Here is a 24,153-nt window from a genome sequence, read left to right as displayed (position 1 = left end):
ACCGATTGGGGGTAGTGATCCGAGGTTCAGCGGAGAGTACGTCGTTGACAGGAGTCACGGGGCCGCCGGCGGAGGACCCTGATGAGGCAGACGATTGCCGGGCTGATGCTCGAAGGCTCATAACAGCATTGCTGGCTGCTGAACGAGGGCGCAACACACGCTTTGCGATGGTTGGAGATGCGGGATTTGACTGTTGATCCGATGCCTGTGAACAAACCGTCAGTAGTCATCGACGACCAATTGGCAAGATTGTCCACCTCTGATTCGTGAAGATACCACGCAATCTCTTGTTCTTCCTCTTCATCTTCATCTTCTGAAGGGGACGAAGGTGGCGGGTGCATTCCCGGCGAGGGAGCCCTCGATACGTCGCTCTCAGGGGTATCCACACCGGACGCACGTTCAGGCACATCCAACACGTCTTCATCAGGCTGCCCACCCAGCACCTCGGAAGCAGTAAGGAATGCTATAGGGGCGAATATCTCCACTGCGAGGCTGTGTGAAGTTGATTGTTGGCCTTGCATAACAAGGTCTTCATCGCGTATGATGTCCGGTTCGACAGATGACGCCGTTGGACGCGGTCTTATCACATCTGCAAACCTAGCAGGGACAGGTTCTATCGCAGAAGCGGATATCTCCGCTGCGAGGATGTGCGAAGTTGGTTCTTGACCACGCACAGCATAACGTACGACGTCCTGTTCGACAAATGACGCCGTTGGACGCGGTCTTGTCGCATCTGCAAACCTAGCAGGGACAGGTTCTACTGGAGGAGAGCTATTGTGAGGCCGCCGCGATCCGCGAGTACTACCAAGATTCCTCGGCGATTTCGAGCGAGATGGCACTCCATTAGCCGGCCACAACGAACTGATACTACCAGGCGGTTCGTCCGCATTGACAGATGAGTAAACGATCCTCGCATTATCAGTCATCCCTGCGGAGAACGAGTCGGTTAGAGAGAAAATCATGATCACGGATCCCTTCGGCTCACCATTAGAAGATGCATCGCATGGTGGGTTCACAAGGTTTTCGTCGTTGCTGTGACCTCTCTGTTCAACAGTGCTATGGACCTCAGCTTGCACTGGTACTGTCTCTTCCTCATCAAAATCGATGAGTATGGGATCGTTGGAAGATGATCCAGCGCCCGGCCTCTGCGATTGGACGGGTGTACTTGTGGCGTCATCTGTCTTCTTGTTCAATTGCGCATCCCTATACACCTGATTGAGGAGTTCGGTGAGCGAAAGACCTTGCGGCTCTACTTTCGCTGTAGACTCAACAGGTGAGGAATGCTGCGTAGCTGCAAGAGACTGAGCTGGGCGCTACAATAAAATCATAATTGAACATGAAGTGGTCGATAGAAGCAGAAATGCTTACAGAAGCGATCGCGCTCTGCGATATTGATACTGATGAATCTTCAGTTGGTACGATCTCCGGTACAATGTCGTGTGTCGGTGCCTTCCGTGGCTCTCCTGCTTGGCTAGACGGACAATTTACTAGCTCATCTGTTGCCATCTCTACACCAGGTGATATCGAGGCTGTTGGCGATTCTGGCTCATCCACTTGCATAGTACCCGGTGGGATTCCACTTTCGAGCGCGTTCTCGGGCGTCACAGTCTTGACCTCTTGCGCAACAGCAGTCGCAGATCCTTCAGCTTCATCAGCAGTGCCCGAATCAGAGCTCTGCGTTGCGGATGGTGGGTAAGCTAGCTCTGGTAACCGCTTCTCCATCTCGTCCGTATTGAAGGTGGGCGGCATCCCTTCGCATTTAGATCGTGCGAAATGTCCTCCTTCACGAGATTCTCCGGGTTTCAAGATTTTACTGGATGACGCATGCTTCCTCGATCGAAAGTCGTAAAATCCCTTGAAACAACCATCTGGACCACTGTAGGCTAACGGTAGCATCCTAGTAAGTGAGGAAGGGGATTTACCCCACCACTGCGACCCAACTGGGGACTTTGCAACCTGGGCTGCCTGGACTGCGTGATCGTCCGTAGTAGCAGACATGGCTGTCCGAGTGTTCTCTTGCACGAGTTCCTCCGAAGATTTGGAAACCGGCGCTATAGTATTCTCAGTCGCGCTGATGATCAGCTCTCGAGTTTGAGACGCTCGTGCTTCAGTTACAAGCATGTCATTCTGCATCTCCAAATGTGAGGGCTGGTCGGGTGACCCGGCGAGGTGCACAACAGACGAATCGGTGTTGCTGATCTGCAGTTGAATGTCGACAGAACTGGCCAGCTCCGCATCTTCGCGTTCGCATGAGACCCGAGGCGATGGAAGATCTTGACCTAAACAACAATCGCTTCAACAACATATTGGCGGAATGCACTAAATCGCAGCATTTACCTGATATGGCAGGGACATCCTGCCCGTTGGGAGTAGGAACACTGTCGTGTCTGCCTTCAGCTTGTCCTGGTATCTCATTACCTTCGTCAGCACACAAATCCAGAGTTTGCATCTGATCCTCGATGATGGACGGCTCCGGACTTGGCGGTGGCGGCGAGAATGTTTCTTCAAGACGAGTTAGAGTCGACATCTCCACCGGCGACGATCTCAGCTCATGAGGCCCATCTTCCGTGGACATCAGCACGTCCTCTGCTTGATCATTCGGGATCGGCTCCTCGTGTTGGAGCAACGCAGCCGACCTAGGAATTTCATTGCTACCTCTTTGCTTCGGCACGCATACAGGACTCGAGATAGCAGCGGACGGTAGCATGACATCGGCGCCTTGCTCTTCGTCGGTGTCAGAGTCTATGATGATCGTACCATCGGCATCACATTTAAATTGTGGTGGCGGCGGCTTCTTGGCACTCTTCTTCGCCTCCTCGCCATCCGTGTCTGTTAGACTGATCACGCCATTGTCTGGTACAATTAGAGCAGACTTGCGGGGACGTTTGCCTGAGGCAGCCAATGACGCATGCGATCTAATCGACGGTATAAGACTGGACGTACCTCGTGTAGATGGCTTCTGCGTCGAAGCAGGAGTCGAGTCACCCGACAGTATCTCTATAGAAGAGCTTGGCGGCTCCCGCCGTGGCTGCGGAACTGATCGAACATGAATACAGCAAGAAAGGCGAGTGGCGGGCGCCATACCTGGGCGCTTCTCTGGAATTGAGGCATCCGATTTGCGCCTCGCCTGCGAGGCTACTGGCACATGAGTAACATATATAAAGTCATTACGCGTAATTGCTTCACACCTGGAGGCCTGATCTTATTCGAGACAGGCTGTGTCAAAGCAGGAGGCCTGTCAGCAAGTGCGGACGATTGCTTCCCTTTATGTCGATCAATAGAAGAACACATGGCTGCTTCACGGAGTCAACTATACCTGCAGTTGCAACTGCCTTGGCTGAGATTGAAAAGACAGCTTCTGAAGCGAATGATCCAAACGACTTTCGCCTAGGTTGCGTCGCTGATATTGCATCAGCTAAAACGTACTTAGACTATCGGCTTGAATATATACCTGAGGAGCCTTCTGGCTGGACGGATCTCAGCGTTGATACGTGCACTGGGAGCAGCTTTCTCTTCTTTTTCTTCTTCGACGAGTAGTACTCTCCATTCGACGCTATTTTCAGGTTACCGATTTTCTCGCGAACAATTCACAGCACGTACCTGCAGATGAGTCGCTATCTCCATCTTGCGCGCTTGCCTCCATAAGCCTCGAAACGGAGAGAGGAGCTTTCGCGGGGCTCTTCGACTTGCGCTCGACATCAGCTTGCCTCATTATGGCCAATGCGTCCACTGGCAACTCCTCTGACGAGGTCTCAAAGTCGGACCGTGCAGCGCTCTTTCGTGCTTTTGCTCTCTCCAGAGGCGGCATCATCATTTTCGATGAGGATGCAATGGGCTGAGATGTTGGAAATGGGGCAGAGACGGTTCTTGGAGTCGGTCGCGGACGCTTTAAGGAGGCAGACGAAACAGAAGCTGGCTGAGTGGCCGGCAGCTTATTGAGGGTTTGCTTTGATGCAAAAGACCTGAAAGGCGTTAAGGGAGGATTTCCAATGGGAGGATGCCAGGACGGGCTGCCGCTTGCATGAGGCCACTCTCTTCTTTTGATCGGCGGGTTGAGAAAGTTTATCTCATCATTGCTGTCGCCACTGGACGACGCAGATTGCGCCCTGCGGGGCTTGCGGCTCGAAAGAGGTGGGTCGCCTGGCTTTCTGGCAAGAGAAGTGGGCTGTGAGGCAGGCGGCGGCATGAGTGTTGAATCCTTCTGTCGGAGAGCAGGCTGTGAGGCGATAGGTGCGTTCTCTGAGGGGCTGGATTCCGAGTCTGACTCATTCAAAAACTGGCGCGGAACAGGTTTCTTTCTCGGAGGCCGCTTTCTCGCAATCTGTATAGGATATCCTCGCTCTTCTGTTGGCAGAACTCCCCTTAGACTGAATGGCAGGAGAGGAACCGACTTTCCGCCCGCTGACATTGCGAGTAGATTGGTGGATTGGTCATCAAAGGCTAAAGGATGGTAATATACGTACTGTTGGCTCCTGGCGTCCTCACCAACGATAGATTTGCATCTTGGATCAGTGATGGTCTTGTATGACTGGAAGCTGCGTGCATGGTTGAAGACGGTGTATAGAACCAAGAACAGAGAGACGTACCACCATCCCCATCAACCTCCCCACCCACTCGACCTCTCGAATCCCCAGAGATCCTGACCCTTTTCACTTGCACATCTTTTTTTATGAGTTCATCACTGCCAGACGTATTCGGCTTCCTCTTCCGAATTGTGTCTTGGTGCACGGACTGCTGTGTGTCGTCCATTTCCTGACTGCTAATCGTTAACTCGTCCGTGCCATCTGAAAGCGCAAGCGAAGGAGACAATTCTACAGAAAGGCACAACCAGTCAGTCTCTTTTTGACGAGGAGGTGCGAGACGCGTCGTACCGGGGAGGACAGTCCAAGAAGGCCCGGGCGACCGCGCGCCACCGGCCATTGTTACAGAGCGGTATACGCGATGCAAAGTGCGCTTGGTTTACAGGCTTGACTAGATAGATATTCTCGAAGAGCTGGGAAATTGTGACGATTGAACCGCGGCCCCAGAGAGGGACAGTCAGAACGATGTTCAGGAGCGACCTCTACCGTCCCCAGATCTGAGCAATGCACATTCACCACGTGCTCCGAACTTGCGATCCCCCGCGCGTGGCGGTCGCTGAGCTACTTAGAACTATACTTACATCGATCGACCTCAATTTCTGCAATTGTTTTCTTGATTGTCTGTCGATGCTGTTTGACGTCTGCACAACCACGAGGAAGTACTGATGCATGTTGTCAGTAAGATATCGTGTCCCGACGCGCCCTCACCGACACATTAACGCGATGCTTGATATAGCTCGAATTCTTTATGGCTATAATTCCGGCCCTTGCAGCGTCTCGTGTCGCATATATACATCGCTCAAGGTGCGCTGTTATCGGAAACGGTGGGAAAACATCTGGTGGATCTCACGCAGAGAGTTCGAGTTCCACACCGGACGGTGTCTGAGCTATATATCTTATGTCTCTGGCCCTGCTCGCAAATCTGGTCATTTCTGTCCAGCAGGCAGTCATGGACAAGTCCTTGCCAACTCATCGTCCTAAGGTGGTGCGGCGCGTCTGCCACGCCGTCGCGCAGAGGGATATCGGCTGTCGTATCTTGTGCCACTCAGGTTCGCGTCAGCCCTAATCATGTCGCAGTTTGCGTACAATATGGTCTGGCACCCAGCTCATTGTTACGGCGGCGTAGTATAAACGGCTGTCGGCCAACGAACGACTGTGTGTCGCCTCCACGCAATTGCCGACTCGACTGTCCCTTCTTCCTCGACACATTGCGAACGGCCTCATCGTTACAGCCGTCTACCATCAACATCTTCTACAGTCCTTGCATCAAGGCTTCACTCTTTAAAAATGCTCGCACAAAACTGCAATCGCAGACGCTATTTTCTCAGAACCACGCGAAACACTTTTGGGCAATCAACAGACCGTTGCAGGCGACACAACAGTGCGTGCAGTAGGTAGTCGGACGCGACGGACCGCACCCACTTGCAGGTGGATCGGAACGATATGATATCGTTAAAATTCAACTGATCCGGGGCAGCGAACAACGACTCAGCACTAGTGCAAAAAATCCTACTTTCGCACGTTTCTCAAAGAAACGTACTGCTAGCACAATCGTTGCTCGAGATAGTGACTATGAGCAACGAGCTCTGTACACCACGCTCGCTCCCAAGTCGGGCTCGATAAAAAAAGCATCCCGAGTCCACACTTCGCCACTATGTTTCCAAGCCCAGTTCTTCCGCAGGATCACTCAGTGTGAGTAGCATGGTAAGGACTGTTGGATAATTTTGGGTATCTTGCCAGTGAATGGAAACTGTCCTTTTTCAATATCAGTCCTGTTAAGCAACATACAGACAAGGGCCACAGCATAGCTTGCGTGTAGGATGTGTTATGTGGTTTGCCATTCTTGTTGCAGTTTGGGCGCAGTGGGTGGCCTCCTGAGTCGGAAACTATCGGTTCTACCCATGAAGTAAAACCTTGTGATATTTATCTTGTTATCCTGCTCATTGCCAGGCACTCGGTCGTGCACTAGCGTGTTTTCAATGATAATCGTAGCTAACTCTACATATCAGTTCGAGTGCGTAAGGAATTTCTCTACTGAGGTGCGGTTGTCTGGAATTGAAGCAAAACAAATAGACAACCAAACTGTACGAAAACCATCTCTCCCGCAAACGACATCGCGCGCTGGTCTCGCTGAAAACATCAGAACATAAGTTGCTGCTCTCAAGGTCCGGGATCCGGGGCGATTTCCCCTAGCAGTGGACGTTGAAGATACCGATGCCACGATATCTTTCATCCTCCAGCATGCAATTGAAGCCGTCGCTGACAGTGTACTGAAGATGCCATCAATTGGAGCAACCAAAGCTCATCTGCTCACAGAGGGTATCAGCAATACCAGTATTCTGGGCGTGATCATCATGCTCACTAACGATACGGCCATATCCTGCAACTCGGGAGATGCGCAGAATGGCAGAATCTGCTTTGCTTGCGATCGTCTGACTGACGTTGACTCTGAATGCAAGTCAGAATGCCAGGTCTGCCGCTGTCTGAGACGATTACAGTGTACACGCTCACACTCCTCACCCAAAACGCCACCGGCCGCATTGGGGTCAACCAGGCATGGACATTGAGGGACACAAGGTGAGACGCCCCATAGATAAGCCTTACGTACCAAATCAGCCAGTGTGTTGACGACCTCACATCCTCTCTAGGCTGCTCCAAACACAGGCGGCGGGGGTTCCAAAGGCAAAAGCACTCGCCTCGCATCTGTCAATGTCGAGACATTCCCACATATCCACGTCGATGACATCAAGGGCGACCTCGCGCGGGGATGTGCTCGAGTACAGCAAGGTGGTGGGGATCGACTCGCCACGTAGGGGTATAGTGAACTTGGTGTAGACACAAAGCTACCGAGAGGAGTTCAAGCAAGAAAAATATACAGCTGTGAGGGGACATGATGGACCCGGGAAGAAGAAAGCACTACGAATCGCCGTTAGTAACAGGTGCGGATGCCAAACGTTGGCTGACGAAATCCTTGATAACTGGTAGGGCCTGTATGATCAGCTTGATGGGTTTTGTCTCTTCTGCTTGACGGGTCAGCTCTGTGCTTATGCGCGGCCATAGAAGACATACCAGAGAGCATGACGCTGCCGTGTTTCTTCATAATCTTCTTGTCGTGAAGTATGTCATGATCCTTTGGGATAAAGATCAGCGAGTTCTTTGTCTTTCGTCAGCATATAAGCAACGTAGCAAAGACAGCTTGGGCAAACCTTGTAATACCACGTGCGGAGACTGTCGATGTCTCCAGGTGTGACCGGCACACTGTAGTTGCCGACAACTTGTACTACGGCACGAACAGACTTCATGACGTTGACAGCTAATTCGAACGCGCTAATCAGGCTGCATGCGATGTCAACAGGCAAAAGACATCACTCACGTCTTTGCCGCATCAGCGCCATGAGAGCCTCACATCCCGGCCCGTGTCCGATGAGCATAATCCGTCGAGCTTCGGTAAGTCTGGATAGCGCAAAGTCAGATAACGTCCGCTGATAAGCATGGAATGGTACGTGCTGGATGTAATTATCCCACAAGTAGGTCATGATATCCGCTGTTGGGTCGTCTGCGTGTCTTGTCTGTGCAGAAGATTCAAATAGTCGCTTCACGCTAGAGTTTTGTGTACTTACTTTGCTCTTGGTAAATGGTTTCGCAAAGACGTTCACATCAAGCAAGGCGTAGCCGGCGCTCGTCACCCATGCGATCACTTGTTTGGAGCAATCGACCTATAGGCATGCGGGTATAAGAATATAGTTAGCCCACAAGAATCAAACAACCTACTAGATACGAATGCTCCTGGTTGACATCACAGTATATCACAGAGTCGAGCTCCGCACGCAGATTCCCGCTGAAATCCTCGTTGGCTTTGATAGTCCAGCACTGCATGGATCAATAGACGGACGTACAATTCGTGAACGAAGACGACTAATACGTCGTTATCCATAATGTCCGGCCTGCCGATATCAGTTCGCAGATGGACGCATGCAACGGGGAGGCGAACTCACGTGCAAGCCACTTGGGAGCCAAACTGCTCTTCGAGGGCTTTCGGAATCAGGGGCACTTGCACCATGGAGTGCGTCCTGAAGAGGTAGTCTTGCCTGTGTGCCTTGAGCAATTCTATACGAGATAATTAATCCGATACATTATTCATGAGTTGAGAATCGCAAAACGATGAACTCGACTCTTACCGGACATTGAGAAAGTAATCGGCTCGATTTCTGCAATATCAGCCCATCGTCATCGTCAACGCTGAACGCGCGTTTCGAAAGCAGTACAAACCCTCTATTGGTTCACAGGCCTTTGGGTCAACATTCTTCCAATATTTGCTCTGCTCCATCGCGACTTGCCATATCGTCTCCGTCGCAACCTCAGAAGCGACCATCGATTCAATCTGCGGCGGCGCTTCGCCTAGGAGGACCTTTGCCACAGCAAGCGCAGAAACTGAAATTGCGTCCAGACTGTACCCACCCTACAATGCCATTCAATCCAACGTTTCCGATCCCAGAAGAAGGGATCGCGTACCTCGAGAGCAACGACAAGCTTTCCGTTGGCGAGGGCCGAAAGCATGTGCGTCATGTGCGCATATCCGGTAGGCGAGACGTGGCACTCGCCGAGCGTATCTCCCTCGGCTGCATCGAAGCCCGAAGAAACTTTTTGATTACAAAAGCCGGTCAGCCGCAGAAACTGTCTCATGAGAAGAGCTGATGTACTTATGACTAGATCTGGAGCGAACTCCACCGCAATTGGCATGATGACCTTCTGGAATGCGTGAAGGTAGTCGGCATCGCCCATGTCTTTTTCGGGCCATGGAATATTGACCGTACTGTGGTACATAGATAAGTGCCTGCATGATGAGCGTAGAATACACCTACTAGCCAAGACCATCGCCCTGCCCACAGGAGGTCAGATTGCCGAAGGGTCCGTTGGGATAGAAATGGCCACCCTCGTAGCGGTGTAAAGAGATGTAGAGGACGCTAGGGTCATCGTAAAATGTACGCTGAGTGCCATTACCTACGGAGAAGTTTGTTGAGATGGTCTTTCATGCAATATGTGATTCTGCTTTACCGTGATGGATATCCCTGACAGGAGTTTCAGTGGGCGTGTTAAATTTCAGCGCAAGCAAACCTACCAGTCTAGGATCATGATCTTCTTGACCGAAGTACGCAGCTGGACCACCTTCGATGCTATCGATACATTGTTAAAGAAACAGAAGCCCATATGTTCGTCGGGTTCAGCGTGATGTCCGGGTGGCCTGACAATGGCGAAGGCCTTTTTGACATCACCGCGGGCGACCGCAAGTGCTGCCTCGATGACACCTCCAGCACTTAGCCGAGCAGCATATGGCGTGCTCTTGTGTACGTATAGAGACAGCTCGTCATAATACGCTGCAGAATCAGCTATGTCCTGGTCGGTCATCGCTATCCACGGCGCGGCTCAGTCAGTTAGACGATCAATACAAGATATTCACACTTGCATTGTATAGCCATAACTTTCTCCCACAGCGCCTCGCTATGGACCAGCAAAGCCTCTGATCGGATCACCTGTCGGATAGGCAGTCTCCGCATTTTTCTGGTGCAGCCAGCATCCTTGAGAATGTCGAAAATGCGTGATATGCGCTCCGGCTGCTCCTCGTGATGCCCACGGGAGCAGCTATGCATCATCATCTTGGACGAGTAGACATAGCCGACTTGCGCTTGGGAGGGTGCGAGGATGGGTGGGAGGGATGCAGCACGAGCCACCGGTTCGGTGGGCGGGTTCGGTGGCGGCGGGGCGGAAGACGCTACAGGTCCCTCGGAGTCGACCTCCATCTGCACGGCAACCTCGACATGTTCTGCTTCCATCGATAACACTTGCAAAAAAAATCTGGCCTTGAATTGCGACGTGCGGCCTCGCGTTGAACTTGCTTTTAACACGATCGTATCTAGTCGGTCACAAAGAGTGACAGATCCGATCGACGGATCTCAGTGGTCCGCATCAAAACACGCGCCACCAGGCCACACCGCAGCATGCTCCCGCCAGCTCGACGGACATGATGACTTTATTTCAAGATTGTACGCGACGTATTGCAATAATATTGGCCATGTTTTCAGGTCAGATTATTCGACGTGGAGCAATTGGCTTTCGTGTATCGTACGTGTCTATGGTGGACATCATCGAGGGAATAGTAGTATGAAGCAGTCAAATTGATCGTGACTAACGAGTTCAGGGCAACTCTACCTATACAACTTCTCGTTCAATTGTGAGGGTCAACGTCGTGGTCTTCAAATTAGAAAGGACACAGTGTCCACCTACATGTGTGACCGCCCACGGGGTGTGAACGCGATTCTCAGCGCTTTGCTCCTTTACATCCACTGCAGCCACCACCTTGGAACGCGGCCGCAGGCACGTTTCGGTGCGTATCAAAGCCGACCCACATCCGCGACGTGTGCGCCACGACTAACTTGCTCGCCCTCTATTGCAAACTTAGAACCTCGCTGGCCAGTCATAGCAATGGAGAAGGTGACGCTACCGTCGTACTCCTCGCCGCCAGCTAGGCCAGCAAAGGCCAAGGTTCTCTTCCTGCTATTAGTATATGCACTCCTCGGGTTTTCGATAGCTACTCTTTTCCGCAAATGGTCCTTCAGCATCGTAGATGCTTTCTATCCGGTCCCACCGCATGTGCAAGCGGCCCTCACACGCTGCCGTTCACTCAGTCTTTCCCCTGGCCCGTCACCGGAGTTCTTTGACCGCAGGGAGTCCGACCGCTACGTATCAGGCACCAAGGCGTACCTGCTGAAGAACGCTAAGATATGGACTGGCGGAAGGAACGGCACGGAGATCGTGAATGGCGACGTTCTGCTGGACAAGGGCATGATCAAGGCCGTTGGACGCGTCCATCGTGGATTTCTGCAGTCGATCAGGGAGGATGTGGTGACTATCGACGTGCACGGTGCTTGGATAACGCCTGGGTAAGTGCTGGCCCTCACTCATTTCAAGTAAGCTACGCCTGACGGACACGTCGCCGGATGTATGCAGTATCGTCGACCTGCATTCGCACATCGGTGATGCGTCTAGTCCGGAGCTGGAAGGCGCGAGCGGAGACGATAACTCCTTTAAGGGTCCCATTCAGCCGTGGCTCCGATCTCTCGACGGGCTGAACACTCACGACGCGTCCTACGAGCTCTCTATCTCTGGCGGTGTCACCACAGCGCTTGTCCTACCCGGTTCTGCCAACGCAATTGGTCTGACGCGTGCAGAGTTGTTTTGAGGAAATTTGCTGATGCTGAGCTGATAGGTGGACAAGGATTCACGATCAAGTTGCGAAAGACCACGGAAAGGTCACCGACCTCGATGCTCCTCGAGCCTCCATACCAAATCAACAGCTCATTCCCTGTGGCTCCTGGTCATCCTCGATGGCGTCAGATGAAGTACGTTGTGCGAGTCATGGGCATACGCTGTATGAGCTGACATAGTCGGTGCTTCACAGACATGCTTGTGGTAACTAGCCAATATTGATTTGAAATGAAGAATTGCTCATCGTGATGCATCTTTTCAGGGGAGAATCCAAGTATGTATACGCGCAATTATTCACCAGGACGACACTGAACTTCACAAAGGTAGAGTCTATGATTACACCAGGATGAATACTGTGTGGGCCTTCCGAGAAGCGTGAGTCCGCATCGCACTGACATGGATCTCGCATCTAAGTCTCCTCCTCTACTACAGCTATAATAAAGCGAAGGAAATCAAAATTTCACAGGACGAATATTGCTACAACGTATTCGCCGGAAATTACAACGCTCTAGAAAACAAGCCGTTCCCGGAGGACCTGCAGTGGGAGGCGCTCGTGGATGTGCTCAGAGGACGTGTCAAGGTCGGTCACATGTCACGTAGTATGAGGGTGAGCATTGATGGCAATGTCAGGTGCAAGTTCACTGCTACGAAACTGTTGACTTGGATGATATCGTGAGGGTGCGTCTCCTATGCGGGAGCCGTTTCTGCGGTGAGAATTACTTATATGGGTGCTGTAGCTGTCGAACGAGTTCCAATTCCCTATCGCTGCCTTCCATCATGCGCATGAGGCATATTTGGTACCTGATGTCTTGAAGAAAGCTTACGGTGCGTGTTGTGGCTTCAGTATTCTGATGACTGGAGCTTCGCATCTGATGACGAGTATAAAGATCACCCTCCTGCCGTCGCCATGTTCGCCACGAACGCAAGGTGAGGCGAGGACGTCCTCCGTGCCCGTTCGCTAGTTGACGGCTATGATCATAGGTACAAGCGCGAGGCCTACAGAGGCTCCGAGTTCGCACCTCGGATTCTGGCTCAGAATGGCTTGAGGGTCGTCATGAAGGTCGGCTCCCATCGCACTTAACAAACACGTTGGCTGAACCATCTTCTAGAGCGACCACCCTGTGCTCGATTCGCGATACCTCCTGTACGAGGCGCAGCAAGCATACGTTTATGGCCTCCCGGAGAACTTAGCCATTGCCGCGGTGACGAGCACTCCCGCTGAGGTCATGGGGATGGGCCACAGAATCGGTTACATTAGGGAAGGTAATGCAGTGTGTATTTATGTCCCAATCGTCATTGATTTATTCTTTGGCTTTCAGGATGGGATGCCGGTACGTCGATATTCACATTGTCACACGACCACAAAGTTAATTTCTTTTAGATCTCGTCATCTGGGACAGCCATCCACTCGCTCTTGGCGCCACCCCGAAGCAAGTCTTCATCGACGGAATCCCGCAACTTGAGCATCCCTACGTGTACAGCAAGCCTTCCAACTTCCAACTCAGACCCAAAGTGCCCAACTTCGACAAGGAAGCTGCCGACGCGATCAAGTACGAGGGCCTTCCGCCGCTGGAGCCGAAGGAGGCAGAGCCTGACACCGTAGTGTTCACGAACGTCAAGAGCATCTTCGTGCGCGCGAATGGAAGCGTGCAGATGCTTTTCACTGCACAGGATGATGAGCCCGCTGTCGCCTTGGTGGTTAATGGAACGATAAAGTGCACGGGTACCACAGCGTCTTGCCTAACCTCATCTTTGCTCGCAGACGCTCAGGTAATCGATGTCAAGGGGGGCTCTATCGCGCCTGGGCTTGCAACATTCGGGGCTCCTCTTGGTCTCGTGGAAATCGCTGGAGAACGATCCACTCAGGACGGATTTATCTATGACCCTCTTCTGCAGAAGGTTCCTGCCATCCTGGGCGGAGACGTTGCACTCATCAGTGCAAAAGATGGGCTGCAATTTGGCGGAAGGGATGCTCTGTGAGTCCAGCCTGACAATACATCGTGCATGGTGAGCGCAATACTGACGAGCGCGATGTTCCGCATAGCCTTGCATACAAGTACGGAGTGACGACTGCGATCACAGCTCCCAACCAACGCGGCTTCTACGGAGGCCTCAGCGTTGCGTTCTCTACTGGAGCGCTCAACAAGCTCGAAGAAGGGGCGGTACTCCAAGAGATCAATGCGTTGCATGTCTCTGTGAGACACTTTGGTGGCGCGCCAAGTATCAGTACTCAAATCGCTGTGCTCCGGAAACTGCTGATGGAAGACAGCAAGGGGGATGCCGGCAAATGGTTCGATGCAGTTCGCCGCGTATGTTCACTGTAAAATCTATTTTGATCATGCAAGCTTACGAAAGTCATATACAACTATTCAATAGGGCCGGGCTACGCTCGTGATCGATGCTGACAGCGCGGACGTTATCGCCACTTTAATCCTTCTGAAGAGGGAGGTGGAAGAGAAGTTCGACAGCACGATCAAGATGACCATCGCCGGCGCGCTCGAAGCTCACATTCTCGCCCAAGAAATTGCCCATGCAGAAATTGGCATCATTCAAATGCCCGTTCGGCCGTTCCCTAGTGTTTGGGAGCGTCTGAGGATGTGAGTCTAAGTTCTGCGTGAACATGCCTTTGCCTGATCGCCCGTGAAAATCAGATTGCCGGGGCATCCGTTGACCGAGAAGAGCTCAATCTCTGTCCTATTGGAGCACAACGTCACAGTAGGCATCGGTATTGAAGAGGCGTGGAGTGCCCGTAACACTCGCTTTGACATCGCCTGGGTAAGCCTGGCATGTGTAACTCTCACAACAAGGTTCTAATGACCATTGCAGGCTGCCTTAGAGGCTGGAGGGACGATGTCAGAAGAGGAGGCCATTGCCCTTGGATCAACCAACGTCGAAAAGCTGTTGGGCGGCGATGTCGAAATGGAAGAGCTGCGTGACATGGTGGTTACGGAAGGCGGTGGATTGTTGGATTTCGAGAGCAAAGTCGTCGCTGTCATCTCCCCTAGGCGGAAAGCTGTGGACCTGCTGTGAGATGCTAGCATAGTTGTGCATTGTCCGCTGTAACAGTAATTTATCATGAGTTTTGATGTCATGCATCTAACCAAGTTGTCCGACTACTGCCAGGTTTCTATCCGTAGGCAGAATGTGGTATTGATAAACAGCAACAGTCTACAACGCGCTCTCCTGCCCTCTACGCTAGTACATTATACGGATTCTGAGACATCGCAAGTCAGTAGCGGAAATTGGAGTGTCAAACGTGGACCGCTGCTTACGCTGAAGGAGGCTGTTCAGCCGTGTTACACGCGATATGACACTCAGGTCAATCGTCTTGTCCCCAAAGTCTACAACGACGCCACCGAGAATAGCAGGATTGATCTGCACACACATGAAATGACCGCATCACAATGAAAGCACACCAATGAACGTACCTTGTTCGCCACCTTCACCGTCTTCGCCTGCTTAGCCGCCTGCGACTGCCTGAGAACAGACTCAAGACGCGTCTGTACATCCTTCGCCAACGGCGCGGCCGACGTGATCGTGACGGTCAGCTCGCCATTGTGCTTCGAGAGGAGCTCATTAAAGCCCTCGATGACCCCCTGCGCCTCCGCGAGGCGGCCGTTCTCCGAGAGGACAATAAACAGGTTTTTCGTGATCTCCGACACGGGCTCCTTCTTCGCGCCGGTGCCCTCCGCCGCGGTAAAGAGGCCAGCAAGCCCCGCGAGACGGTCCCTCGCGGACAGCGTCGGGTTTGTGATGAACGTCGCGAGCTTGGGGTCCGTATTGATCAAGGACGAGATGGTCCTCAGCTCGTTCTCCACCTTGTTGAGCGTTGGCGCGGGCTTGACGAGTGCCGCCTTGAAGATGGCGCTGGAGTACTTGGACGCGATCGCGCTGACCGAGCGGCGCCCAAGGCCGACAGAGAGAGCCGCAGTGCGGGCGGAGGAGAGCAACATCGTGTGCATTGACGAGAGCGTTTGGCCAGGCAGCTCAGCTCAAAGCGTCACTTGCTGCTCGGGAATTCCCGGCTGTCCCTTTCCTCGGCCGCGTTCACTCCTGTTCACGATCGTCTTTTTGAAACGAAGTTATTTTATCGATTACCCTCCGAACATACAAACTATTGTACATAAGTTATAGCGCGTATCTACGCGTCATTTTGACGCGAACAATGCATGCATTATGAGCGGCTGGTAGCGTAATGTATGTGCAACAAGGAGCGTGGTATGGTGCAACGAATAGCAATGTGAGCAGATGCAGCGTGAAGGTAGCCAGTATGAGTAATGCAAGGATCCTATGACACAAATTGTCGATGCGCGATGAATGATGGGATGCAGTGTCTGGAAACACGCCATGCCAGAGGGATACATGCTTACATAATGTCCATGTCGTCTTTCTCACTCCTCGTGAGAGTACCGCTCTGGTATGGTAGCGGGCGCCGCCATCGGAAGGTTGCGGCTCTGTCTTCGGGCATGGTATGCGGACGATGGCGTCGTCGGTGACGCCGTCGCGAACGAGCCTGTCGACTGGGACCCCTCCGACTCTGATGGTGGTCGTGAGTGTTGGAACGACCATCGTCGCGGGAGGGGCTCGCCCAGCGTTGTCTCCGTACTTGACGAGAACACGCTCGGATGCTCGCTACTGGCGGTAACTGGTGTATGCATGGCAGTTGCTGGCGGTGACGGGTTGCCAGGCCGGAGAAAGTCCACCTGTGAGGATCCCGGCGAATGCGATTCCCCACCTGTCGGCATCTTTTCGCCGAACTTCTCGACATCGAGGTCCTTGTCCTTGTCCCCGTCTCCATCGCGGAGCATCGCCGAGTCTGAATCGCTCGGGTTGCTGGCCAGCGCACGGTCGCCCCTGCGGCCGCGCCGCCCACAGCACACCACGAGCATGAACAGGCGCCAGAGGCCGAGGTTGACGAGGATGTTGAGGAACATGATGATCACCGCGATGGCGAAGATGACCGCGATGACCACCCCGATCGCAACGCGCGGAATGGCGCTCACGGAAAGAGTTTGCGCGAACGCGATGAGAAGGCCGGAGCAGACCATGCGCACGGTCGCGAGGAAGCCTTGGAGAACGTCCGCGCCTCGTGTTCGATACGGCTTGAAGACTATCAGGGATACGAAAAAGAGTACGTCGAGGATAAGTAGCACGATCGCTTGTGCGAGCCCATGTGCATGGCCGAAGGCGGTCACCATAGCCTTGACGATTATCGCAATCAGTAAGGCGCCGACATACCACACGCGCTCCGAGCGGAACGGCGCCGTCAGAGGAGCTAACGAGTGCGACGTCGGAACTGTAGCGGTGGTGGTACGAGCGAGGACCCGCGGCAGGTATGGTCGGATCACGAAGTAGATGGGGGGCAGGACCAGCGCCATCATGATGACGAGGGTGATGACAGAAAGCAATACCGACAGCCACGAGTCATGCAGCGTCCACTGGTAGAAGATGAAGGTGAGAATTGGGAGCACCGTGATCAACACTGCTCTGAGGGCCCAGGCACGCGCGAACGGCAGGTAGCCGGACTCGAACGCGGGGAGGTCTCTCAGATGCTGCTTGCCCCATGATGTGCGACGGAGGCCGAAGTAGATGCCAAAGCCAAGGGCGAGTGCACCCAAGACAATTGCTGCATATATAAGCGCAGTAAGGAAGATGGTCATAAACGCGTCTGCTGTCGCGATGCCGATATCGTTCACGTAAATGGGAATGCCCGCTTGGAGGACATCTGCACCGTCTTCAGACGTGACAACGGCAATGTCGTCCTGCACGGAGCGCTTCGCACTGTTCAGCGTCGCCCTTGTTAGCAAACTCCGTGCAGTTGAATTGAACAAATCGATCGTTGGGAGGGATCTCGCCTTCGCAACCAGTGACTTTGATGCCTGGAACACGATATCCGTGTTATAGGGGCTCAGTCGGCGATTTACATACGCAGTACTGCCACCGCTGCTCGCGTCGGAGTCGTCGCCGCCCGTCAGGCTCCGCATGCGGTTGATGGAGTTCTGCATGGACGAGGTGGACGATTGAGCAAACAGGCCGAGCACCCAGGAGAAGTTGAGTGCGAAGGAAGTATAGATGGTCGGGTAGTTGAGGCCCAGCAAAGCAGAGGAGGCGATGGTCTGGTAGAGATAGAGGAGGTCGAGGAAGCGGATGGGCGCGAGCGCGAGTATGTTGCTGAATACTGATTTCAACAATGCAGACGCGAGCGCGAGCAGAGCAATTGCCGCAGTCGTCCACTCGACCGCATACTGATGAGTCGACCAGCCATTAGCCAGGGTTGCCTGCAGGCACGCCTTCACGTCTCCGGTGCCAACCTCGAGCAGAGTGACCTGCGCGAACGATTCAAGGTCTGGTATGATATACGCGATACCAGGAACCACTTTTGTAATATCGACTGAAGACGGGATGGTGAGCCAATCTGAGCCGGTAAAGTTGTACTGCGGGAGAGGGCACAGGAAGCCGCCGAAGAGCGAGCAGATGTCAAGGGTATAGTTGATGGGCTGGGCGCCGTAATCATTAAGGTATAGATTGGCGGTCACATTTAAATTGTCGAGCTGCGGCCATAAGCGGTAAGACGGCGTGTGAGGAAAATATGGTGAGACACACGTACTACGCTGGCGGCGGAGACGTTGAAGAAGATCGAATTGTTGGCGGGATAGTACTCAATGTAGAGCTGCTCTACGAGAATCTCCTGGGGTTGAGAGCAGTAGGAGACAGAAGACGTGTCTGAAATGGGAAGTCAATTGTAGGCCAGTTCAAGAAGGTGTGGAACTCACATATGACCCTCTCGTGAGCATAAGTGAAAGCGGAGAAAAGAAGAGAGGAGAGGAGAGTGTGTCGCAACCGGGCGACGGAGAAGAACATGAAGGGCGATTGCAAGCAATGGAGACACGCCCAGGACGGTCTCAGTACTTATGGGCCCTGGAGCGGGATGGGCGCGCGTGAGGCGAAAGCGGGAGACAAAGACGCCTTGTTATTCACTGGAATGTTATTGTTGTCGTACGTTGTCAGGGTAGTATGCGGATGATGGTGAGGAGGAGAGAAAGAGGTAGTACTCATAAAGCAGACATAGGGTCAGGCAAAGAGCACCACTGACGACTTGAGGACGAAGACACAGTCGCGGACGGATGTCTGGTAGGGGGACACTTTTATTCATCCACCACCTGCCGATCCGCTATTCGTCCCATTCTCGGCCGACCCGGCTTCCCTTTTTGGGCATCCGGCGCCCTCGGCATCCCCCGGGAACCGCCCATTTATGCGTTCGTCTCCGCCACATTCCATCCATTCGCTTGCCCTCTCCACAGTGCCCCTAAGCGCCAACACAGCTGACAGTGCTGCGGGTGCGTAAATGCGGAGAATGCGTGGAGGCCTCGGCGCTGTGCAGGACGAAAAGGAGCTGATGCTCATCGCTGCAGCGTCTTCTATTTCTGTCGGGGCTGTGTGCCCGTTCCGCAGCGTACACATTTTTCGATACATCAGGAACATGCACAGTTAGTGCCAAATCAGTGTCTAGAAGTGTACGCCCATGGTGAAGGGCTGCAACGCGCCCTCGCGCTGACGAAACGGTGTCATCTCCGAGCGCGGAGAAGATTCCCACTAAGCAGATAGCGTGGCATGATGCCCGAGTATGATCCAGATGATGTTCATATCTGACTGCATTGCGTCGCGTAACGTCAACTTGCTCTATGGCTGTGCGCAACGTGCCCTCCAGTCGTGGTTCTCGGGTCGTATGCGCAATATTCGCACTCGGCCTCCTCGCCGTCAGCGCCATCGCCTCTATCGCCTTCTCTCACGCGTCCTTATCCTCCATCAGGCAAGGCCGCGGAACGAGGGTGCCCCTCCGTGCAGCTAACATTCTGCAGCATTGCCGTGCACTGGTGCGAAAGCCTGGTCCACCAGAGACGTTCCATGGGCGCGTCTATTCCGATAGGTTCCAACCTGGGACTAGGCCCGTCCATCTCCGCAATGCGTCCTTGTGGACCGGGCGTGCTCAGGGCCTGGAAGTCATCCGAGGTGATTTATTTCTCGCCAACGGAATAATCAAGGCCGTGGAGGAGGTCAGTCAGGAACTGCTAGATGCAAACAACGGTAACGTGCTCACATTCGATCTGAACGGGTGAGCCTAACGTCGCAATCTGCAACGCGTTCTGATTGACTCGGTGGCAGTGCTTGGATCACGCCAGGGCAAGTGAAGAGATGTGAAGTATGACCAAATAGAATAACGATTCGACTTTGTGCAGAATAATTGACGTTCATTCACATCTCGCCGTCGAATCGGCGCCGAGCCTGAGAGGAAGTAGTGATGGCAACTCCTGGCAAGGGCTTGTTTTACCGTGGCTAAGGTCCTTGGACGCCTTGAATACTCACGACGAGGGTTCGTACTGCACATTATGAGCTCTGAACCGCACACCGAGTTACTCGTTTTGTAGGCTTCATGCATTCCATCGCCGGCGGGGTTACGACCTCATTAATCCTTCCCGGTTCAGCGGATGCCATTGGTGAGAGCACCGCTCAGCTGTTTCAGACGTGCAGTTGACGCTTGCCAAGGCGGCCAAGGTTTTGTGATCAAGCTAAGACCCACCGATGAGCGTTCACCATCGTCAATGCTGCTCGAACCTCCGTTCAGTCTCAATGGCTCAGACATAGATCTAGATCTACCCCCGAGATGGAGGCATATGAAGTATGTATGTGTTGCTGCTGTAGGATTCTGTTGTCTCCTTTGACTGGATTTATTCAGGCATGCATGCGGTGTGTATCGTCGTCGTGTAGGAAAACCATTACACTGACTGACGTTTCCCATACCAGGTGAGAATCCAGGTGGGTTCATAGGATATCCAACTCTTCACGGACTGCCGTAATGACCAACATACAGCTAGGGTGTACTCTGGTACCCGCATGGACACAACCTGGGCATACCGCGAGGCGTGAGTCGTCGGGATCTCATATTCGTACGACGGGCATTAAATCGTAATATGTACGATTCAGGTATAACAAAGCACGCGATATCATGACCGCTCAAGACGAGTACTGCGCCAAAGCACTCGCCGGCGACTGGGACGCTCTCTCCGGACAGTCCTTCCCGAACAACTTACAGTGGGAAGCGCTCGTCGACGTCCTCCGCGGCAAAGTCAAGGTCCGTACCGCGCCTTCCCCAACACCATTCACCTCGCCTGTAACGGTAATCAGGTCCAGACACACTGTTACGAGGCAGTCGATTTTGATGACTTTGTCCGGGTGCGTGTGGCGTGTATGTGCTATATTAAACTCACCGGGTGACACCATGACAACGCAGCTGTCAAACGAGTTCCAGTTCCCCGTCGCCGCATTCCACCACGCGCACGAAGCCTACCTCGTACTAGATCTGCTCAAACAAGCCTACGGTAAGCGCTGCTGTGCCGCGCCGGCATCTGCTAAGTATAGCGCTCAATACTAATTAGAGCACACCCCTGCGATTGCTATGTTCGCGACCTTCGCCAGGTAAGCTGTACATTGCATCGAACCACACGTCGCACAATGGAAGCTCACGCGCTCATGGCAGGTACAAGCGCGAGGCGTTCCGCCACTCCGAGTTCGCGCCGCGCATACTCGCCGATGCCGGCGTGCCCGTTATCATGAAGGTGCGTCCGAGTCCGCGCAGCCGGTGCTGTACACATAACTGACGCCCACCGCGCAGTCCGATCACCCGGCGATCCTCTCGCGGTATCTCGTGAACGAAGCAGCCCAGGCGCACTATTATGGTCTGCCGGAGAATGTTGCGTTGGCGTCTGTCATTAGCACGCCCGCTACGGTTTTGGGGCTCGATCACCGTATTGGATATCTGAAAGAAGGCTAGTAGATTACATGTTTTCCGCTGATGGGGTGTTGACGATTGGTCCCATTAGGCTACGACGCAGGTCCTCACCGTTTTTTCACGCGATGTGCCCTGCTGATGGTGGTAAACGTTCAGACGTCGTGATATGGGACAGCCATCCGCTATCGTTGGGCGCCACTCCCAACCAGGTCATCATCGATGGCATACCGCAGTTCGAACACCCCTACACAGCGAAGAAGCCCGCGTCCCATCAGCACGCCCCCACGACACCCAGCTTCGACGATGAGGCCTCCCAGACACTCCGGTTCGACGGCCTCCCACCGCTCGCGCCGCCGGTCTCGACCAACGGCACCGTCGTGTTCACCAACGTGTCTAGTATGTGGATAAGAGGCTTCCTCGGACAGGGTGTGGTGCAGACACACGCATCAGACGGAGATGCAGAGCACGTCGTGGTCGCCCACGCGGGAAGGGTCGTCTGCTCCGGGACGGGCGACGCATGTTTGTCGTTCATGGTGCACTCGGATGCTGTGATGATCAACCTGCACAGAGGCGCGCTGCAGCCTGGCCTAACGACATACGGCTCTTCTCTGGGTCTCCAGGAGGTCGCAATGGAAGTATCCACCACGGACGGTGCGGGATACGACCCGCTCGAGGCGGACGTGCCCTCCATTGCGGGCGGGGAATATTACGTCCCCCGCGCGGTCGACGGTCTTCAGTACGGCTCTCGGGATGCATTGTGAGCCGATTGCTCGTCCGGGACTTCTGATCGCTCACTCAACATGTAGGCTCGCCTACCGTCACGGTGTCACACTGGGCATCACACCTCCGATGCATAGCTCGCTCTTCGGTGGTCTCAGCACGGCCTTCTCTCTGGGTTCTCCGCACAAGCTGGACAAGGGCGCGGTCGTGCAGGACGTGACGGCTCTGCACGTCTCGCTCGCTCGCGGAGGCACGTCCAGCGTCAGCACCCAGGTCGCCGCGTTGCGCCGGATGCTCCTGGAGCCCATCGGAGAACGCGGGGCTTGGCTTGGGAAAGTGCGGAATGTGAGGTGCCTGCGTTTTTGTCGTGCGTGTTGTGCGCTCATGTTAGGCAGGGCTGGATTCCACTCGTCATAGATGTAGACAGTGCGGATGTCATAGCGACGCTGATCGACCTCAAGCACGAAGTTGAGCTCGTTACCGGCGTGAGGATGAAGATGACTATCAGCGGAGGCACCGAGGCCCACCTACTCGCTGAGGAGCTGGCTGGAGCGGACATTGGTGTCATTCTTAAGCCTCCTAGGTCTTACGTGAGTACTGGTTGCCTCCTTACGGGTTTTCGAGAGCAGTCTAGATGCTGATCCTCGATGGTGTCTTTCTAAGCCATACGATTGGGACCGCAAACGCATGTACGCATTTATCTGCCAAACCCTCGATGGGGTTTAACTTCATTTCAGACTGGCGGGCCCTCCCCTCACGCAAGAAGGGCCGGTCGCCCATCTAATGAAGCATGGCGTCAAGGTAGGTCTGGGACCACACGGTATCAGCGGTGACTATGCGATGAGCGCCTGGGCGGTGCGGAACCTCCGTTTTGATGCAGCATGGGTCAGTTCGCGACGGCTGATCTGTCTGTCATCTGCATTTACTGATGAACCACCGCGTTGTTTGTAATAGGCATACCTTGAATCTCCTCACATCCTTACCAAAACCTCCGCCTTCGCCCTTGCGTCGTCGAATGTGGAGGAACTATTGGGACTCCAGGTCATCCCAGGACAGGAGGATCTGGTCGCCACGTCCTATAGCGACGTTCTCGGGTTTGAGGGTAAAGTTGTCGCTGTGATCTCCCCGCGACGGGGGGTTATCGACTTGTTCGAGTAGTACTTATGCTGGTTCGCTTTCATTTATTCTGTTAGCCGTTGTAGGAACTAAGCGATCTTGTGATGATTGATATATTATTTGCATCGCGGCCTCTGAGAATGCTGTTGGCAATTGACGCGGAGCGGGCCATCTACGCACCCCCTGCGTTCGGCCAAATGATAGTGAAACGAAGCTGAATGCAGGACGCATTTGGAAAGCCCATCCTGAACAAGGCTGCCAATATTCTTTGTGGGAAGCATATACTAGCAGAGGAGAAAGCGCGAAACAGAGTTACGAGGTGCTAACTGCTCACCGCCGCCGGATGGCAGTTAGTACTATGATGCACATTCAGCTCTCTGCTTCGACTCCTGGGCCCAGAGAAAAAATAACTCGTGCATGTTGGTAAGCGAGATGTTAAGGAGGAACTGTCAGATTCATGTAAATTGGCTCGAATGTACATAAATGATAAGAATACGTGGGTCACGGAAGCTCTATTCACGGCCCGTACGGATGAATACGCGCCTTTTACTTCCCACCCGTTACCCGCGCCGCTAAGTTTGATACCTGGCATGAATCCAGGCAGTGCGCAATAAACGAGTAGGAAGCAAGACCACTACGGGCGCTTGACTCGGAGAGAGTGGCATGCGATCGACATCAGCGATCTGC

The 24,153-nt window shown here is 53.6% G+C and overlaps 5 protein-coding genes across 5 annotated transcripts; 2 read left to right on the top strand and 3 right to left on the bottom strand.

Annotated features, from left to right (window-relative positions):
* Window positions 1–7,496: 7,496 nt before the first annotated feature.
* LAESUDRAFT_741349 (histone deacetylase complex protein) lies at window positions 7,497–10,498 on the bottom strand (the record flags this gene model as incomplete). The annotated part of the gene is made up of 17 exons (XM_040911137.1): window positions 10,045–10,498; window positions 9,700–9,988; window positions 9,636–9,649; window positions 9,443–9,581; window positions 9,281–9,393; window positions 9,093–9,220; window positions 8,850–9,039; window positions 8,759–8,788; window positions 8,576–8,687; window positions 8,477–8,524; window positions 8,352–8,418; window positions 8,201–8,296; window positions 8,088–8,149; window positions 7,954–8,033; window positions 7,787–7,893; window positions 7,650–7,734; window positions 7,497–7,618 (listed from the first exon to the last, which is right to left on the bottom strand). The coding sequence occupies exons 1-17, from the start codon at window positions 10,409–10,411 to the stop codon at window positions 7,497–7,499; spliced, it is 2,049 nt and encodes a 682-aa protein (XP_040768790.1). The 5' UTR covers window positions 10,412–10,498.
* A 562-nt stretch (window positions 10,499–11,060) lies between these two features.
* Window positions 11,061–14,873, top strand: LAESUDRAFT_755669 (carbohydrate esterase family 9 protein; the record flags this gene model as incomplete). The annotated part of the gene is made up of 18 exons (XM_040912051.1): window positions 11,061–11,518; window positions 11,586–11,791; window positions 11,845–11,977; window positions 12,037–12,047; window positions 12,106–12,117; window positions 12,167–12,218; window positions 12,276–12,423; window positions 12,474–12,521; window positions 12,581–12,668; window positions 12,731–12,770; window positions 12,825–12,903; window positions 12,953–13,106; window positions 13,163–13,174; window positions 13,225–13,819; window positions 13,888–14,152; window positions 14,220–14,440; window positions 14,495–14,618; window positions 14,670–14,873. 18 exons carry the CDS (start codon window positions 11,061–11,063, stop codon window positions 14,871–14,873), a joined length of 2,850 nt encoding a protein of 949 aa, XP_040768789.1.
* A 173-nt stretch (window positions 14,874–15,046) lies between these two features.
* Window positions 15,047–15,796, bottom strand: LAESUDRAFT_711428 (OSCP, subunit 5 of the stator stalk of mitochondrial F1F0 ATP synthase; the record flags this gene model as incomplete). Its single annotated transcript, XM_040906830.1, has 3 exons — window positions 15,047–15,057; window positions 15,116–15,218; window positions 15,272–15,796. 3 exons carry the CDS (start codon window positions 15,794–15,796, stop codon window positions 15,047–15,049), a joined length of 639 nt encoding a protein of 212 aa, XP_040768788.1.
* A 349-nt stretch (window positions 15,797–16,145) lies between these two features.
* Window positions 16,146–19,148, bottom strand: LAESUDRAFT_741346 (TRP-domain-containing protein). Its single transcript, XM_040911136.1, has 3 exons — window positions 18,617–19,148; window positions 18,451–18,566; window positions 16,146–18,394 (listed from the first exon to the last, which is right to left on the bottom strand). Exons 1-3 carry the CDS (start codon window positions 18,702–18,704, stop codon window positions 16,235–16,237), a joined length of 2,364 nt encoding a protein of 787 aa, XP_040768787.1. The 5' UTR covers window positions 18,705–19,148; the 3' UTR covers window positions 16,146–16,234.
* A 170-nt stretch (window positions 19,149–19,318) lies between these two features.
* Window positions 19,319–23,539, top strand: LAESUDRAFT_809876 (uncharacterized protein). The gene is made up of 21 exons (XM_040914171.1): window positions 19,319–19,956; window positions 20,007–20,024; window positions 20,081–20,214; window positions 20,270–20,338; window positions 20,388–20,520; window positions 20,578–20,588; window positions 20,646–20,657; window positions 20,713–20,764; window positions 20,826–20,973; window positions 21,027–21,074; window positions 21,133–21,220; window positions 21,278–21,317; window positions 21,379–21,457; window positions 21,514–21,667; window positions 21,722–21,733; window positions 21,787–22,387; window positions 22,437–22,695; window positions 22,746–22,940; window positions 23,014–23,039; window positions 23,088–23,235; window positions 23,305–23,539. The coding sequence occupies exons 1-21, from the start codon at window positions 19,526–19,528 to the stop codon at window positions 23,506–23,508; spliced, it is 2,862 nt and encodes a 953-aa protein (XP_040768786.1). The 5' UTR covers window positions 19,319–19,525; the 3' UTR covers window positions 23,509–23,539.
* Window positions 23,540–24,153: the final 614 nt, after the last annotated feature.

The sequence above is a fragment of the Laetiporus sulphureus genome (assembly GCF_001632365.1).
Source record: "Laetiporus sulphureus 93-53 unplaced genomic scaffold LAESUscaffold_4, whole genome shotgun sequence".
Taxonomy (NCBI): Eukaryota; Fungi; Basidiomycota; class Agaricomycetes; order Polyporales; family Laetiporaceae; genus Laetiporus; species Laetiporus sulphureus.
This window is presented reverse-complemented; position numbering and strand designations above follow the sequence as displayed.

What these genes read in the sequence shown, in the direction of transcription:
- LAESUDRAFT_809876 (XM_040914171.1), top strand. Translation starts at nt 19,526, where the DNA reads ATGGCTGTGCGCAACGTGCCCTCCAGTCGTGGTTCTCGGGTCGTATGC. An exon ending in ACCTGGGCATACCGCGAGGC is followed by an intron (nt 20,765 to 20,825) that starts GTGAGTCGTCGG and finishes TGTACGATTCAG; the next exon opens with GTATAACAAAGCACGCGATA. An exon ending in GGCTTGGGAAAGTGCGGAAT is followed by an intron (nt 22,696 to 22,745) that starts GTGAGGTGCCTG and finishes CATGTTAGGCAG; the next exon opens with GGCTGGATTCCACTCGTCAT.
- LAESUDRAFT_741346 (XM_040911136.1), bottom strand. Translation starts at nt 18,704, where the DNA reads ATGTTCTTCTCCGTCGCCCGGTTGCGACACACTCTCCTCTCCTCTCTT. An exon ending in TGCTCACGAGAGGGTCATAT is followed by an intron (nt 18,567 to 18,616) that starts GTGAGTTCCACA and finishes TTCCCATTTCAG; the next exon opens with ACACGTCTTCTGTCTCCTAC. An exon ending in ACGTCTCCGCCGCCAGCGTA is followed by an intron (nt 18,395 to 18,450) that starts GTACGTGTGTCT and finishes TTATGGCCGCAG; the next exon opens with CTCGACAATTTAAATGTGAC.